This window comes from Bradysia coprophila (genome assembly GCF_014529535.1).
Source record: "Bradysia coprophila strain Holo2 chromosome X unlocalized genomic scaffold, BU_Bcop_v1 contig_130, whole genome shotgun sequence".
Classification (NCBI taxonomy): domain Eukaryota; kingdom Metazoa; phylum Arthropoda; class Insecta; order Diptera; family Sciaridae; genus Bradysia; species Bradysia coprophila.
Window position 1 is genome coordinate 1,416,126 of NW_023503296.1, and position 18,702 is coordinate 1,434,827.

At 35.3% G+C, this 18,702-nt stretch overlaps 1 protein-coding gene across 1 annotated transcript in view; it reads left to right on the forward strand.

Annotated features, from left to right (window-relative positions):
- Window positions 1–18,702, forward strand: part of LOC119067877 (band 4.1-like protein 4) — an 84,920-nt gene that overhangs the window by 40,791 nt on the left and 25,427 nt on the right. Inside the window, exons 4-5 of the mRNA XM_037171146.1 lie at window positions 13,182–13,286; window positions 13,356–13,480. Coding sequence (XP_037027041.1) covers window positions 13,182–13,286; window positions 13,356–13,480 — 230 coding nt within the window. The remainder of the gene's footprint in view (window positions 1–13,181; window positions 13,287–13,355; window positions 13,481–18,702) is intronic.

Here is an 18,702-nt window from a genome sequence, read left to right on the forward strand (position 1 = left end):
CAAGTTGCTCAGAAACGTTGGAGTGAGTTTGCGTGGTTTCCGAAGTAATAAAATGTGTATCAAAATCCAATGTATTCAGACTTACTATCTGCCCCAGTGCCCCATGCAAAAGTTGGTTTCCACATAGGGGAAAAAAAATAAACCAAAAATAGTCTACATGTAATGGATCATATTCGCATAGGGCAAATTGAGATGTTATGGTCAAATTCCGCATGGGGTAGGAGAAATGTTTATAATAGAGTTTCAAACAATGCAGTAATTAAATTCCCTTTTTACAATTCACGCCTGAAAGATTCTCATGTTCAGGTACTACCAATATTTTCGGCAATATCCCGGTGGGAAAATGCTTATCTCATAGTTTGTTTTAAAAGATTGTGTTACCCTCTAATCCAATGACTACGGTGGTAAAAGGACTTACATAGGAAGAACATTTAAATTCTTTCCCCGTGTTTTTTGAAAGAAGCAGAGATCCACCGAAAACGAACACGATCATTTCAAACCATCATCCTAAAGGATATAATATAATCGGTTTGGCTCTCAATCAACTGAGTGATAAACGTAATGCATTCAAAAGTAATTACGCTTTTGCATAAAGGTAAAAAAGTCGTGATCATAAGCAACAGAAAAAAAAGCTGGAAGGAAAATGGTCTTATAACAAAAAGTCAAAATGTTTATAGCCACAATGGATAAATATGCCTCAAAGAAAAGATTTTTTTTTCTTCTTAAAAAAATTTATATTTTATGTTTTTATGTAACGTTACGTACATAATACTTACATTATTACAAGTATGATGGCAATGCTTAGAGCACTTGTAAGGAAAACAACATAATATAATTGAAGTTGCGTGAGTTATTTTATATATAAAAAAAAAATCTTTTTTAATTTTTTGAAGCTTGCAATTTTATTTTGTGTAATTATTTTTTTCTCTTAATTGCAGTATGTGTGTGAGTTTCGTTTTTTCCTCTTCTTTTTGTTCATGGAGGATACACTCGTTATGTGTGATTATTTGTTGCTGGTCCACGGGGCGTTCTCTGATGATGTTTTTTTTTATAATAATATAAATTTAATTGTTATTGACTGCAGTTCGGCCTAATTGATGAAAGATTTATTGGTATTTCCGTTTAGGTTATTTCTTATCGGTCCCATTGAGAAGTAGCTTAAGAGATGACTTGTTAAACCCGCATGGAAGTACACTTAAATTTTGCACTCCAATGATATCAAGATCCATATCTTGCAAACTATTTATTATAGCAAAAACCGTTGTGGGATGTTGCAAAGCCAAGCAATTAAGGTAAAGAAATTAATAAAAATAAAATGTCTCTTTTTATCAAAAAAAAAAAAAACTAAAATGGGACGAAGATTGCAACGGATGAATGATATAAATTAGACTGGACGGGGCATTTTGACCATATATTCCACATGAACGAAATTGTAACACCGCAAAAATACATTGCATCAAACGAACCACAAATATTGTACTAATGAATGAACAACTGTGAACACTGTGAACATTGCTACATTGTTGTTCGGTTGACCGTTCCATCAGCTTTTGAGAACGTCAATGCTTTCTCATTTACTTGTAAAAGTTAGAGATTTTTTTTTGCCAGGACAGTCTCTAAATCGATAACCGTGAAAAAATGTAGATCACTGAAAAAAGAATTTCAAATCTTATCTGCAACGGTTAACTTTGTCTCGAGACAATCTATAATAACTGTCATAGCTGTTGCGCCCCACAGAATAGATATAATGTAGATTATCCGGAGATAAAGTATTTATAAGCTAAATTACCCGTTACAGGTGATATTTTCAATTTTTGTCAGTGTACCACATTTTCTCGATCCGAAGACCTTTAGGGATGACTCTGTTAAATTCAAAAAGTAACCTAAAACTTAGTGTCCTCCATCGGCAATGAGGCATTTTTTAGAGAGACTTTTCACTACGAATGAAATGTTCATGAAATGAAATGAAGAGCCACGTTGAACCACAGGACCGTCAAGATGTTTCAATGACCCAATTTTTGGGACCATCCCTTTTGAACCCATTTTTAGGCATTCAAAACTAATAGCTTCAATCAAAGCTGAGGGCAAATTATTTCAAAATCGAAGTCTCGACGTAAAATCGTACTGTTCGATCGTTGTTAGCAATGAAATTATTAAAATCGAAATCGGTTTATTAAAATCCGCATCTACGAACTGAACAATATTCATTTCACGTGTACTGGGTACTGGGTTAGTATATTATGGGCTATACTCATGTATAACAAATGATTTTAATAAATCAAGTTAAGATAATTAAATTCGTTGGCATTATTTATGTTACACAATTTTCTTCAGATCACATAATAACACGGGCATTGTAATAAAAATAATAATATGAATTGATTGTTTGGAATATTTTATGATAAATGATATTCACAGAATAAAAATTTTTCAAAATCATATAGTCTATTACTTTCTATTTTAATTGTACACAGCCACATAATACCAATCATGTATTTATAAATAAAAATTGATGGATTGAGAATATTATATACGTCTCATTAGTTAACCTTCGATTGTTGTTCGTGTACGTTTTCATCACAAGAGTCAAAGTGTATGCACATATAATATCTATAAGCACCACATCATGAATCACACGTTTTGAAAAGGAGTTCATACTTTGCGTTCAGTTCATGTGGAGTTAATAATAACGATTAAAATAATAATAATAAAAAAACAGAATCATAAGGTTACCTGAGGTGTTCAGGTGTAATTTTTTTTTATTATTTCAATTAATTAAGATGTGTTATCATTACATCAGCAATCTATAGCTTTACATAGAGTGTAATAATATAAATACGGCTGTTTGAATGAGAAATGAAACTGATTGTATGGAAGTACATAAACAAAGTGAAAAATTTGGAAAGTTCGAAGGTTTTACAGCACAGCTGCAAATTCATCCAAACAAGGAACATTGATTGCTTTTAACATTCTCTCAATCTAATGACTTGTCTACTAAATTCAGGTAAATAAAGATAAATTACAATCAATTGGAATGGTCCTTGGTGTGAGAATGAGAATTAGCCAACTTTCGATCTCTCGGCTTTTAGAGATGGGTCATTGTGTATTCAGGCCATTCTAATTCAAATAACAAACAAATATTCCTCGAGTGAAAATGGAACCGTCCATTTGTCAAAATGGGCTTACTCACTCGTCAAATTCTATTGTTTTTGGAAGAGTGAGAGTGTAGTTGTACACTTAGGCTGCAGACTGAGAGTTACAAAACACAACACATGGTGTGCCCAAAAAAACTCTTAAGGCCACGTTATGCGTCCTGACATATGTGCGATATATCGGACCATAACCTGGCCTTTTAGGGCAGATTTTGCCAATAACGGTCTGTTGCGTAACTGGTCATACAAAACAATTGCAATTGGCGGAGGTCTGCATTTTCAAACCCATGTTCTACGGCGATCTCCGCTATCAAAATTTTTTCTCCGCCAATAACGGATTTGTTCCATGGTTTTTTACGCTCTATCGTCTCCACCAAGTTTTATTCGTTTACCATAGAAACTGAGGCGTCCGCTGATAGACGATTTTACAGATTCTGAAAATTTACCATCAGCGAACCGCCGAGTTATGTGGGAGGACAACCAAAACTTTCGGGGATGGAAAGAGCCGGAAAAACTGTGGTACAAATCCGTTATTGGCGGAGAAAAAATTTTGATAGCGGAGAATTGACGAGGCTCTAAAGTTCAAATTCAACAAAATATGCCCTTAAGCAATTTAGTGAAGGAATTCATCACTTACGCCGGTGTGCAAATCACTTGACTTCAACAGTTGTTGGAAATAAAATATTTCTTTGATTTATTTTGATGTTTTTCTGTTTCACAAGTTGATTTTTGTAGTACACACCCTCGCTCCGCTCGCATGGAAAAATTAGGACTAGTGCTACTAAATTGACTTTGTGCAACACCGTGCACAAATTACGTTTATTACACTAGTATAATAAAGTATTGTCAATGATTGATTTTGAACATGATGATTCAGGTAGTGCTAGTATTTAAAAGTACATGATATGTTGTCCTCTGTTTCGCCTTGGGTTAGAAATCTTACGTCTGGTGCAATAACCTTCATACTATTCATACTAAATGAAGAACTATTATCACTTACTTGTAGGCAATCCAGGCAAAGAAAGTTTCAACTTCAATAGTTCTGCTTATCGTAACTGAGCTTAGAAACAGTATATTGTCGTAGCACTAGTCCCAAGTTTTCTATATTATGAGCGAGTATGAAAATTTAGGACGTGTGCTAAAAACATTACCATTTTGTCTCGAGGTAGACACTGTGCTTATAATAGTTTTTTTTTTGTTGATTCCGCGCATCCACTAAAAGGCATCGGTTACAGTTCAATGTTCAAAACCGTTCTGAATCAAGAGAACCAATAAGTTCTTACACAGATAGAGGAAAGAAATCTTTGACATTAATCCAGTGTTGGAGTCTGTATTTTATTTATCTAATACGAACTTCAAATTCAACGTCTGACTGTGTTAAGATCAGCAGGTCTTTACAATGTTTTATGCCAATATTCATTCCCTTCTTGAAACTCTATATCTCTGGTATAAAGTTTCCATTCTGACAAAACTCAGACTAACAAAGTTGACAGAGATCTGTGAAATTCAAAACAAATCATCTGTTTCGTAGAACTATTTGATCAATTTTTCATCATTCTTTGATCATTTGACAATTTGATCATTCTGCATGAATAAAACCTTAACCTGTTGAGACTGCCATTAAAGAGCAAAACCAACTAGAGCCCATAATATTCGTTGTAAAGTCGGATATCCGACAATGTTACAAGAAGAAGAACAGAATCCGTACCAAGCAACCGTAATGTATAAATCCAATCACTGACCGCTGTATCATTTTCTTAAATAATAATGGACTTAATTCACATTAAGTACTATTCTAACACAATAATAAACAAGAAATAACGAACTTTAAATATCAATGAATCTGGTGCTACATATAAATTTACAAAATAAAGTAAAATAAATGAAGGAAAAAGAACAAAACTTCTCAACTTAAAGAAACGTTTAACTACATAATACTTACATCAAGCACTTATACAGTATTTATCTTATCGTAGCAAATTACACGAATCAATCAAACAATAACGAAACGCCCATTTAAAATCATTTTGTTACTAATATGATTATGATTACCATCAAACCATCCTCAAAGAATCTTGTGCGGAAGATTGTGACCTCTTCTTGATCGTAACCATCAATTATCATATACTGCAACTTGTGTGTGGATATATATGATTGTATGTACACATTGTACGTAAGTATAATAATAGAATGCACTTTTTTTTGCTCTCTCTCAAAATGTAAGCATCCATACACATCGACACACAGCAAAAATGGATCTGAACGTTTTTTGCTGGAGGTATATTATACATCGGTTGGTCGGTATTAAGTTAAGTACCCATCATGCACCAATGCAAGAGTATTGCAGTATTATAGATAATTTGTTGGTATTTTAAATAAGTTCTTTATAATTATAATAACGTATTTTCTTGCACCATTTATTTAAAAGGACACTAATGATAAGTTTTAGAGCCATAATAATTGCTTCGCTTTGAGCATTAAATCACTCACTTCTTCTATTTATGACTCTTTTAATAAATTCAACTCATTATATTGGTCTGGGACTCTGGGTGTTGTATTATTTGCTCGTCGAACCCAGAAGATGTAATTGTGGAAATTATGATGTTGAGGAGTATAAATTTTATTTATTTATTTGTTACAGCCGTGCATGTTACCATTTGAAGTTTTTCTTTCTTTTTTTTGCCATTGATGGTTACACATAGTTTTTTTGATGTATACATCCGCCGAGATGCTTTTAAAATGGCTTTTAACGTGTTTATATGAAATTGCCACTAGAGTCAATTTATTTTTACAATTATTTTCTACCTTATTTTGATATTTACGATGAATAAGGCATGAAAGGCATTGAAGAACATGAAAATATTCCGAAAGGATGTATCAGCGTCGCATAACTAGATTCAAGAAAAATGAATTATGAACGCAGGACGTGAAGACATTAAGTTGTTTTTGTCGCCGTTGCTTTTGCAAATTCTTTGTCGCATTGATTAATCCCGGATACGAATGAACTTATGTGTTCTTTGCCCGGGAAGGCAATACAGCAAATGGTTCTCTTGTATGTGATTTATTGACAACTTTTCAATTTCATATTTTTGACGTGTGAAGCGACGGAAGGGATACGTCGTCACTATTCAGGACATCAATTATTAAAACTAAAAACGAAGATCTTAAAACCAAGTGCATACAGTGTCGCTTTTTCCATATAAACACTTTAGGGAAGTGTGTCGTACAAACAAATATTGGGACAGGGTCTACAAAAAACGTTTTTTTTTTGGTCATCTAAGACATTTTCATATACATTTAACGCCCATAGTGAATATTAGTATCGCAAATTTAAGAAATTTCACTTGGCTAAAGATGGCACTGAGTTCATGAAAATATCGCGAGGCTTCCACCTAAGACTACAAGAAAGTAAGGCAAGGTCATCCACCATTTTATTAGTTGAACGTTGACGGTAACACCCGAATTTTCAAACAAAATAATTCATCTCATGTGGATGTCACCCGCATACATTACCTAGCGTTATCCCCTCAACGGCACATATTCTTGCTTTCACCTACCGTGTTACGAGATCTCCACGTGACATGTCATACTTTTTGTTATATGAGTGTAGAGGTGTGCGCCGATCTTAAAATAGTCGGCGGCGGTGCGCCGACTGGTAAGGGATCGGCGGCGGCGCGCCGGAAGAAATTTATAGTCGGCGGCGGTGCGCCGATCGGCGCGCCGATAAATTTACAAAAAATCTAAACTTTCGAAAATAATGCAAAAACATTTGAAAAAGCGTGCGCAATCATTTTTCCGAACACTGAAATCTTACTATCTTGCAATCTGAAGTATCAACCACTTATACAAGGGGAATCAACTGAGGCGTATCTCACCTTTTATATTGTGTACAATGTACAATCACCTATTATTTTGAAAACATCTAATTTAATGAATCCAAGAATGATTAATGAGTTTGCGTAAATGACATGTAAGCTATAAGTCAAATTATAATTTGGAAATTTTAAGTCACATCTTCATACCAGATGTTCTGCAGGCTTCTTATTTCCAACTTATAATTTATGTCATTTACGCAAACTCACTACTATTATCTTTCGATTTATGCAATAACCGTTCCCGTTGCCTTTAGTCCATCTTCGATGAAGGAGTGAGATCGTAGTAGAAGGTTTTCGCAAATAAGAGATTTAGATAAACTTAAATTTATAAGTAATAAGTGCATAGACTACGCCAAAATGATTTTTTTTCCCAAATTTTTTAAATAAAGCAGCTAAAAATTGAAAATAAAGATACCCGTGTCTCGTCTTTTTGACGAAAAAACTTGAAACCGGAAAGATATTCCACTTTATAAATTCCTAAAACACGTGATTTGCGCCATTTTCCACCCAAATTCCACATAAGGTCTCAAGTTTGCCACTTTACAATTACAGTAGTTTTGACTGATTCACTGAATTTTGTTCTCCTTCTTCTTCCTCTTATATGCACAGAAAATAGAGTAACGTACCCAAGAGTTCACGTTAAGTGAGGATACAGAAAAGACAAATGCTGTTTCGACCTCGGGTATCGATGGCGGTCTCGGGCCAGCGTGATCTGACCATCCTCAGTAGTATCCATCGATACCCTTCCCAAGACAGCAGCCAACTTTTTCTTTGGACTAGTATTTATATGGCGACCATATAAAAGACGAGCTATAGGTAGACCACCAGAGAGATGGACAAACGGAATTAAGAATATTGCAGGTACAAACTGGCAGCAAATGGCAATGGATCGTACGAAATGGAAAGAAGTTGGAGAGGCCTACATCCAGCAGTGGATAGAAACAGGCTGAAAAAGAAGAAGAAGAAGTATTTAAAAATATGCATAAAACACTTGCCATCTACTGATAGAAATAGGATACGTTATAGAAAGCTACTTCGAAGATAACCCTATCGTAGCATCAGAAACAAAATCACCGTCGTACAGTGCAAGTAAGAAGAAAAACCCAAAGTTTCAACAAAAAAAATTTAACAAAAAACTCCTTTCTACGCATATAGAAACCTGACTTATAAATTAAGAGCGATAAACATTTGCTAAAACCTTGTACATGTACTCAGGCACACACTTTTGTATAGATTTTTCAATTTAAGTTTATATTTATTGTCGCCCATTAAAATTTCTGAAAGCACTAAACGTATAAAATTTCGGCGCGACGAAAATACAATCGGCGGCGGCGGCGGCGTGAGCTATTATTTTTCGGCGGCGGCGCGCCGAAAATTTAGCAAAAAATCGGCGGCGCGCCGGCGTAAAATCGGCGGTGCACACCTCTATATGAGTGCCACAAAACGTTAACAAAAAGTCCTTATCTGCCTTATCTTGTACGCAATCCTAATTGTTGACTCGTTTTCGTAAATTATATGAGCATGTTCCTCTTAAGTATAATTTCGTCTTGTAACATGAGGTAAACAGTAAACACAGTGACATATAAGGTACACTTCCCTTCCCGTTAGCAGGCAAACGTTTTAGAACTGGAATAAGTTTGTCATCTTCAAAAATCACAGCAAGAACATCAATTTTGGCATAGCATAAGCCTCTGTAGTCGTTACAGTGGGTGAGGACGTGCGCCACTTGGTAAAAACCTCGGGTTTCCAGGTCTCCTCAGTGGAGTGTCATGGAGACTGGGCTGAGCTCAGAGCTCAAGTGCTTTGTGTCATTTGAACAGAAGACCCGATTGCACAAAAGGGCTTGTGAAGTGAATTTTTGTTGTTGTAAAAAAAAATTGAATTGATTCAGAACGAGAATTGGCGGAGCAGGATTAACCTGTCATAGACGGGAAGCATAGTAACAGTTTTACTATCTGGTCTATTACTTCATTTGATTTGATTTTAATAGAGTGATTTCAGAAATCTTTTACTTCATTGGTTTTGAACATGCTTTTTGCTACTATTATTACTGTCGTTGTCGATAACAGCTGTCTGTAACAGGTTAATTAAAATCCACATCAAAATCACATGGACCCAGTTAGAAACAACGACTTCTTCAAAAGAGTTGCGTATGACAACAGATTAGCAGCAAAACAGTAGATTATTAGCAGAGCCAATGTTCCATCAGATATTTCTTTGAAATTCCATGTGAAATTTTTTACATTCCATCCATTCAAAACTTTCTGTCGAATTTATAATGCATGTACGCCAATGTAACGTTAGATATATGATCCACGTTTCTATGCATAATTCGACTCTCCGTATCCGTCCTGTTCGTTATACCGATTTGTGATGAAGGAAAAGTTTCAATTAGAAATGAAACACCCTCTCTCCCACTTTAACTGAAACACCCCAATTTAAAATGTTTATTGTTGAAACACTTTCCTACAAAATGCAGTAGAACGTTTCCCCATACGTATAGCAGCAAAGTTTACCGGTACAATTAGTTAGTATAATGCAAAGCAAGCTAACACCAGTTAATTGTAGGTAAATATGAACGTTGAACGTTGAGCTGAAGTGACCAAAATTTACTTTACTTCTAGAAATGTCTGTGCGAAGCGAATATTAAAATTATTAGCAATATTTTATACACTTTTCTCATTCAACATAGACGTTTATTGTTCACTTTTCTGCCCACTTTTCGCTATAATCAAAATTATTTTATCATAACTCACACAAATCCCACTCGTATACAACAACACAACACCGCTGTAATTATGTGTTTGCATGCTTGTTAAAATCATTTTCTTTACTTTATGAAATTCAGAGTGAAATATATTTATTTATTAAAGTATACGAACCATTTAGCCATCAACATCACCGACCGAATCACAACTGTGGTGTCGTAAAAACTTCAAAATTATCCATAAAACCACTTATTTATTTAATAATAAAATCTTAAGATTGCCAATCAATCAATAGCCATATATGCAATTATGACAAATTGTCGAATTATGACGAATTGCCAGTAGACGTTAAAGAACTACTCTTGCTGTGGTGACCACCCGGCACTATTATGCATGTGTAATGTATGTTATGTGCGAGAATCGGTCTCAAATTTCTATGTTTGTAATATGTACGCGACAATCTACTTTCAAATTTGCTAATGTCTTTACCATAACTAGTGTATCAACTGGTTAAAGAAATTGTATTTTATTGTAAGCGTTGTTTATAACGCCTGTTTCCTCGTTGGAAACTGATATCTTTACAGGTAATAATTCGTAATTGCTGAATAATTCCCCTCAAAATATGCAGCTGTATGGAATCATTTTGAGTTATTTTGCGATTGACCTTACATGATATGGCTGTTAGGATCATTTGAGAGTGGAGTTTGTTTAGAAATGGATCTTGGTCAAAAACTCTCGGTTCAGTTTGGATCCTCACTCTCCGCCTCGTCTAAATTAAACGTTGTTTAAACGAGGTTCATAAAGATATAGCTTTCTGAAACAGTTGATTAGTTCAGACAGTGTGACCCCCGAAACGCTAACTATCGTCGCATGAGACTGTTCTCTGTAAACTTCATTCCACACTCCAAATTTTAATTTGGCAAAAATAAACAAATTGGTTATTTGACATTGACATCATCTTAACTTGCATAAATCAACAAAATTCTGATTTCTTAATTTGATTTGCGTCCACCACCACGTACACACAAATGGTCGTCCAATAAATTTTCCATATATTCGCTCACACATAATGTTAAATTATATGTACATTTGTACATGTGGATTACAACATATGGTAGACAACTGACCAGCAAGATAAACCACAATTCATGCAAAGTAAGTATACACCAGAGAGATAGTGCAATTGTGGTCTGCAATTGCATAGTACATTTATATTGGTTTTTAGGCCTCTTATAGCAGCACACAGCACACTTTTCCGCTTGGATTTGGTTTCGTCTCAAAATATTTAACAATCGACAATATCATAAATTTTGTAATGGAATGAAACAAACATCGGTATTTTGATGCTGGGCATATATAATACAATTCAATGAGAAACCTATTTGTTCCACGAGAACAATAATTTGTACAATCGAGAAGCATTGACAATAAAAGCATTACTTTAAATTGAGATGACTTGACTTGACTTGTAAATATTATTTTATATATGGAAACGTTTATGGGTTTCAGATGGTAAAATTGTTTATTTTAATGGAGGGGTTTCTAGTATAACAAGTAAAGGAAAAACGTTTTGTTGATAGAGTAAATATATACTTGGGCGGTTCAGCATATCATTTTCGAATTTGTAAAGAATTTATCTGAATTATCATCCGGTAGTCATTATAGTCAGTGCGACGATAAGCAAATTTATTTTCTCCTGTAATTTAAACAAGAAAAATGGCAAAATAAAAAAAAAACGTCGGCAGCTTTCATGGAAATTATCCGCACGCTTCTATATGTCGTTATACACACATTTCCGAAATCGATGGGATGTGGCTTGAGTGTGTGAAACGATGGAAAATACCGAGATTGTTTTTATAATCAGTTCGAGAATGTTACTCCTGAGAATTTTGCAGCTGTGCGAAACTTTTATTTACAAAAAGAGGCCAGAGAAAATTGATTGTGTAAATTTGGTTGGAAAAGGTATAAATAGCTTACGAAGAGTTCTTCATTTTGGCTAACTAATTTATATTTCATGAACATGTATCGACGGGTGTATAGGGGGAAATTGACGATAAAATTTTTCTGCAATAGCAATTTGATGTTCAGACAGCTTCATCCGTCCTTCTTGGACTTTAACGTTACCGTGAAAATGACTGTACAGCTTTCAACGTAGGCATTTAAAGGAACATTCGTTCAGTCGATTATATTTAAAGTCTAACTATGATTATGTGTAGTATCAGGCAGGGTTTTGTCGACTATCATTCTGTAGATTCAGTTAAAAGTGGGTATGGCCGACAATCAAGAAAAATGAATCGAGATTTTTCAATGAAAATTAAGCAGTCTTATTACCAAATCCTGCCATAGAGAATTCGATTTAATCGCAGTTAACTCGCCACTGCCCAATACTAAATCTCTGAACACAATAACGATTATTTGGACGGGATGGTTCTTATCAATGTGGATCTTCCACTAAAATGATGTGTGGAACGTTATAAAATTTCAAATGTTCGTCGGTGTAACTCTAATCAAAATGCAGTTGAATCAATGAAATTTTATTTTTCCTATAATTCGCTAATGTGACACATCCCGTTTCTGCATTTATTAGTGAGATCTCAAAATAAACAGATAATTTATATGTTATGTTTAAAAAAATTAGAAAATTCGATGACTAACAAACTATTAAAAAGTCCATCGCATAGTGGTGCGCCCTATTGGAAGTAATAATTCAAGATTCCTAAAATGTCTAATAATGTATGTTCAAGACGATTTATCATGTATCTGTTCAGAGTATCTGTAGTGTGTAAGAGGGAGGGTGATACTTATAACAGTTTGAAAGCCTCCTCTCAACTACGACTTCGTAAAGTTTTTCGTTTTGACGACTTAAATACGGAAATATTACCATCCTTAAATAAATATTGCTTTTTTATGAGGTAAGGGTGACAAGCGGTCGCTGGCGTAAATCCAACAACATAATGATATGACTAGACAATTTTTTGTTTGTCGCAAGCAAAATGATTGCAAATGCACGTACTATAATTTTAAACTTGTAATTGAAAAAAAAATGTTTCTTGTAAGTACTAATTTGCCACATCATTATGAAGCATTACCAACAATGTAAGGTATGGCACGATGTTTTGACCCCTATCCAAAGAAAACCATGAAAGTTATTTATAGCCAATTTCTAGATGTCCAGTGCAGGATTTATAATAAAACAGCGTGCTATTGCTCTATATTATATATACATTCATATACACTCTATGTACATACGTAACATAGCTTATTATACAATGTTGTACGTTGACTATCACAAATCATGTGATTTATATATAAGAAAAAAAAAATGCTGCATCTTTCTATATGTATTCCCCATTCGTTTTCTTCTCTATAAACCATAAATATAAAGACATTTTATTTATACGTAGTACAACAATGAAGATTTTATTTTTCTTTTCTTTTCTTTTCAGGATGACTTATCCGGTCAAGTTTTGTTGGATGTTGTATTTGCTAAATTGAACTTAATCGAAACAGCTTATTTTGGACTTCGATATCTGGATGCTGAAAATCAAACGGTTTGTTTGTTATTTTCGATTTCAACAGACTGTAATTAATGTCGGTCAATGCAATTGTTTTTCTTTTAGCATTGGTTGGACGTGTCAACACGACTAGCTAGACAATTGAAAGGCTCCAAAGATATTTACGATATGTATTTCGGTGTAAAGTTCTATGCAGCTGATCCAACCAAATTGGTCGAAGAAATAACAAGGTAAGATTTAGCAATTGGTGTTTGTTGAGCAAGGGGGTAAAATTGGAAATTTCAACAAGAGCGAAGTTCGATCGAGTTGGAGTTTCCTATTTTTCTCCGAGGGGAACTCAATGTTTTTCATGTGCGCATTTAGTAAAAATTTCTAATTCTATCTCTGGGTTGCATAAATAACTATTTGTTCCTGCTCTCTCTTTCTTTCTCTCTCTCTCTTTTCACTAAATCAATTTTTCTCCACTGAGTGGTCAATTCTCAGAGTAAGATAAGTGTACCATTTTCTTTCCGCTAAAATAGGAATTTCCTATTTCTTTCCAAGACAATCACAACGGTTTTCATGCGGCGCAGCGCCAAATAACCCTAAATTAATCCACGAATCGGACACATCAATTTCTTCCACTTTTTTCAATCCTCGTGGGCCGACGGGCAAGCAAGAGTGGAAAAAAAATCTCACCTAAATTCTCAAAACACAAAATGAAAATGACGATTATGACTTCACCGCATTTGAGTGGAGAAAATAGGCTTTTTCGTGCTTCGGAGAAGAAAATGAGGTCAATTTTGAAACACTGCATACCTGTCTTGGTCGATTGATTTTAGGCACTTTCGCTGGTACAACTCGCGAAATTGCCTAAAATCAATCGTCCAAGACATATACTTAAATAACTAATTCACGACGCACGCGCACGCATGTAAATGTATGTTTCAATTTCATTTCTCTTCGACTGCATTTCAACATGTCAAACCATATGTGAAATTTTACTGACTTAATAGCACAATTAAAGTGTATAAATGGCTGCACACAAACGTTCCTAATTGACTCATTTTAATTAAAATTGCGCTTTCTCTGTCTAAAAGGAAAAAAAACCTAACGAATCAGTCACACACACAACATACGGCATATTAGCTCATGAACGTAAAGACATCGAACAAATTAATTTTTAACACTTTTGATTGCTAACGACAAAAACATCTTTTCTGTGTTGTTTCATGTCGACATTAAACCAGATAATTTTTAATGTGCGAGGCGCAAATTAAATTACTTAAAAAACGTTTAACGTATAAAAACCCAGCTCTAGTTTTATAGAATTCAATTTTGTGTGTGCGTTGAACCGATTCAAACCGATAATTGAATTGATCCATACATGTAGGTCTCAATTTAAGATATGACATCATACACAACACAAACAATACACTGTGTCCAATGGTTGTAATTTGCGGTAAAAGCTTTTTTTTCACGAAAAAGTTTCCAAATTTCTTAGCAATAATTTGGTGTAAGCAATTGAATTTCTAACGGTAGGTAACTCCTGACTGGGTGGTGACCATATAAAACAATTAAAATTAACCTTCACATCTGACAAACAAATTTCATACTCATTCAACTCGCATTTTGAGAGCAGTGTAGTGCTACAACTGATTAGTGGTAACTAAACATGTTCTCCCGCACCAACGAAGTGGGAGTTATGGTTACACCTACTGTCAAGTACACTAATGAATTTTAAGAGTGATTCTTTTGAAAAAGGACGTAGCTTTGTCAGACGTATTTCACACAGCTCCATGTTTCTTTTAATAATCCTTAAGGTAGTTAATGCTATAATCCTTTTATTCTTAGATGTATTTCTGGTATAGCTGGTAGAGTCGAGTCGAGTATGTCTCAGAACCATTATAATTTGTAGCATCACAGAAAACCGAAATATCATCTTTCGACTCGAAACTTTCGAAGAGACGGAAAATGAAAAATAAATCTGATGCTGAGTTAGCTGTCAGACCACCTGACACCAAGCGTTCAAAATTTATCGAACATTTTAGTTCTGCCGACTGTTTCAATTGCTCCTTTAATAGTGATATCGCCAAATCTTCAGGTGATTTGAGAACAAGCGGTCTCCGATATTAATGAGTGATAGCTCGTTGGATTCGTCTTTCAATTCTAGGAAGCAGGTATCTTTCAATTTTTCTCAAAAAATTTGTTTTCTGTGAAAAGCGTTCAAAAGTAAAATTTGGCACCAACTTTTTTTCCAAGACTTGTAGGCTTGCATCCCAAAAGTACTGGGTTCATTTATATGCGTCACCATAGGGGGTGAGGCCAGCTACAACACCCCATACTCAGTTCCGTGGAACATCGAAGCTGCAGAGAAAGCGGACTCTCCGAACATTCACTATATTTTTAGTCAAAACTCTCGTGGACCTACTAGCACCAAGCGGTGCGTATACTCTACCTGTAGGTCTTTCCAAGACCGACATTCGTACAACATTACAACAATTTAAAATATTTTTAGCCCCGTACGAAGTACTGGGGGCTTATAAGATTAATATGCCGTTTGTAACATGTTGAATTGGAAGCAGACGGTAAGGGCAAAGCATCTGTATATGTTCATAGATAACGAATCCGCAATAAAAAAAATGTCCGTCTGTCCGTCTGTCCGTGACCCCTCTAGCTTGAGTAAATCACAACCTTTTTTCAAAATTCTTTTTTTCCCTGATTGGTATCGACAAAAGTAAGGTCAAGTTCGAAAATGGACATGGTAGGGTCGGACCTTCCAGAGCTAGGGCCCTATAGGTGTTTTTCAGTCTTTCGACGATATCTACCGAAATACGCACGCAATAGCTGCTTGCGATATATCAAATGAAAGGTATTGACGAGTAGAACAAAGTTGCTGAACATCGTTTTTGGGTGAGATGCAACGCGGGCTTGTTGGGAGGGCTCAAAGGTCGTTACTCGGCCCTAAGTGTTTTTTGCACATAAATCGAGTAAATCTCATCCGATTTTGCTAGGTTTTGTTTCATTTGAGAGATAATTGAATGCCGAAAAGAACGTGGCGAAAAAAGTTTCAAATTTGGGCCCTTGGACTAAGGCCGCTACTCGGCCCTAAGTGTTTTTTGCTCATAAATCGAGTAAATCTCATCCGATTTTGCTACATTTTGTTTTATTTGAGAGATAATTGAATGCCGAATAGAATGATGGCAAAGAAAGTTTCAAATTTGGGCCCTTGGACTAAGGCCGCTACTCGGCCCTAAGTGTTTTTTGCACATAAATCGAGTAAATTTCATCCGATTTTGCTAGATTTAGTTTTTTATGGAAGGTAATTGAATACCGAAAAGAACGTGGCGAAAAAGTTTCAAATTTGGGCCCTTGGACTAAGGCCGCTACTCGGCCCTAAGTGTTTTTTGCACATAAATCGAGTAAATCTCATCCGATTTTGCTAGTTTTTGTTTCATTTGAGAGATAATTGAATACCCAATAGAAAGTTGGCAAAAAATTTTGGGTTTCTAAAATAATATCGTAAATTGTTGGTTTTATTTGAGAGGTACTTCGTACGGGCTTTCGTAATTGCGCTATGCGCAATTTTAAAAATGAACACTTTCAGTAAATTTGACCATGCCCAACTTGACTTGCATTTTGGTAACAGACGCATTAGAGGGTTGTAGACGTATTAGGGTTCCGGGCGTATTACGGCTACGGACTTATTATGGTTACGGACGAAATAGGATTACGGGTCGTACGGGGCTAAGTCGCAGCAAACGCTCCGACTGTTCTGATGCCTTGTTTTCTTGAGTTATTGTCGAAAAACTGTTTTCGGTACCCTCCTCACATGTCTTGACTTTTGAACGCTTTTTACGAAAAAACGAGCCATCAGAACAGTCGGAGCGTTTGCTGCGACTGAGCCCCGTACAAACCCGTATATCTATTGCGTACGTGACCCTAGTGCGTCTGTCACCCTACTTTGACCGTAAGCCTATGCGCCGGTTAAAGTAGTTAAAGTAAAATTATTATGTAATGTGTACATCTTAGAAATTGCGCATAGCGCAATTATGAAGCCCCGTACGACGTTCCTTTCAAATAAAACAAAAATTTCAAATAGCCCTAAAATTTTAATTTATTGAGTATAAATACACATAGGGCCTAGTATCGGCCTCAGTCCGAGGATCCAATTTTTTTTTCAACTACATTCTATTCGGCCTTTGATTACCTTCCAAATGAAACAAAAAATACGAAAAACGGATGAAATTTGCTCGAGTTATATGTAAAATACACATAGGGCCCTAGTAGCGGCCTTAGTCCGAGGACCCAAATTTAATTTTTTTTCAACAACATTCTATTCGGCCTTTGATTACCTTCCAAATGAAACAAAAATTACGAAAAACGGATGAAATTTGCTCGAGTTATATGTAAAATACACATAGGGCCCTAGTAGCGGCCTTAGTCCAAGGACCCAATTTTTTTTTGTTTCAACAACATTCTATTCGGTGTTCGATTATCTTTCAAATGAAACAAAAATTACGAAAAACGGATGAAATTTACTCGAGTTGTATGTAAAATACGCATAGGGCCCTAGTAGCGGCCTTAGTCCGAGGACCCAAATTTAATTTTTTTTCAACAACATTCTATTCGGCCTTTGATTACCTTCCAAATGAAACAAAAATTACGAAAAACGGATGAAATTTGCTCGAGTTATATGTAAAATACACATAGGGCCCTAGTAGCGGCCTTAGTCCGAGGACCCAAATTTAATTTTTTTTCAACAACATTCTATTCGGCCTTTGATTACCTTTCAAATGAAACAAAAATTACGAAAAACGGATGAAATTTGCTCGAGTTATATGTAAAATACACATAGGGCCCTAGTAGCGGCCTTAGTCCGAGGACCCAAATTTAATTTTTTTCAACAACATTCTATTCGGCCTTTGATTACCTTCCAAATGAAACAAAAATTACGAAAAACGGATGAAATTTGCTCGAGTTATATGTAAAATACACATAGGCCCCTAGTAGCGGCCTTAGTCCAAGGACCCAAATTTAATTTTTTTCAACAACATTCTATTCGGTGTTCGATTATCTTTCAAATGAAACAAAAATTACGAAAAACGGATGAAATTTACTTGAGTTCTATGTAAAATACACATAGGGCCCTAGTAGCTTTTCACTTCTAAGGCCCTAACTCACGGTCCACTCACCCGATTTTAAAAAACTTTTTTTTCCTGGATTGGTATTGACAATACCTATCATTTGCCGTGTCATTTACATTTCCATCGTTTATTTTGCCATAAATATCACCAAAAGACCTTAAATCACTTAGGTGGCCCTAACTCACGAAGGGCCGACCCGAATATGCCCATCTTCGAACTTAGCCTCACTATTTTGACTATCTTTCAGGGAAAAAAAAAATTTTTGAAATCGGATTTGATTTACTCAAGATATCGACGTGACGGACAGACGGACAGACGGACAGACG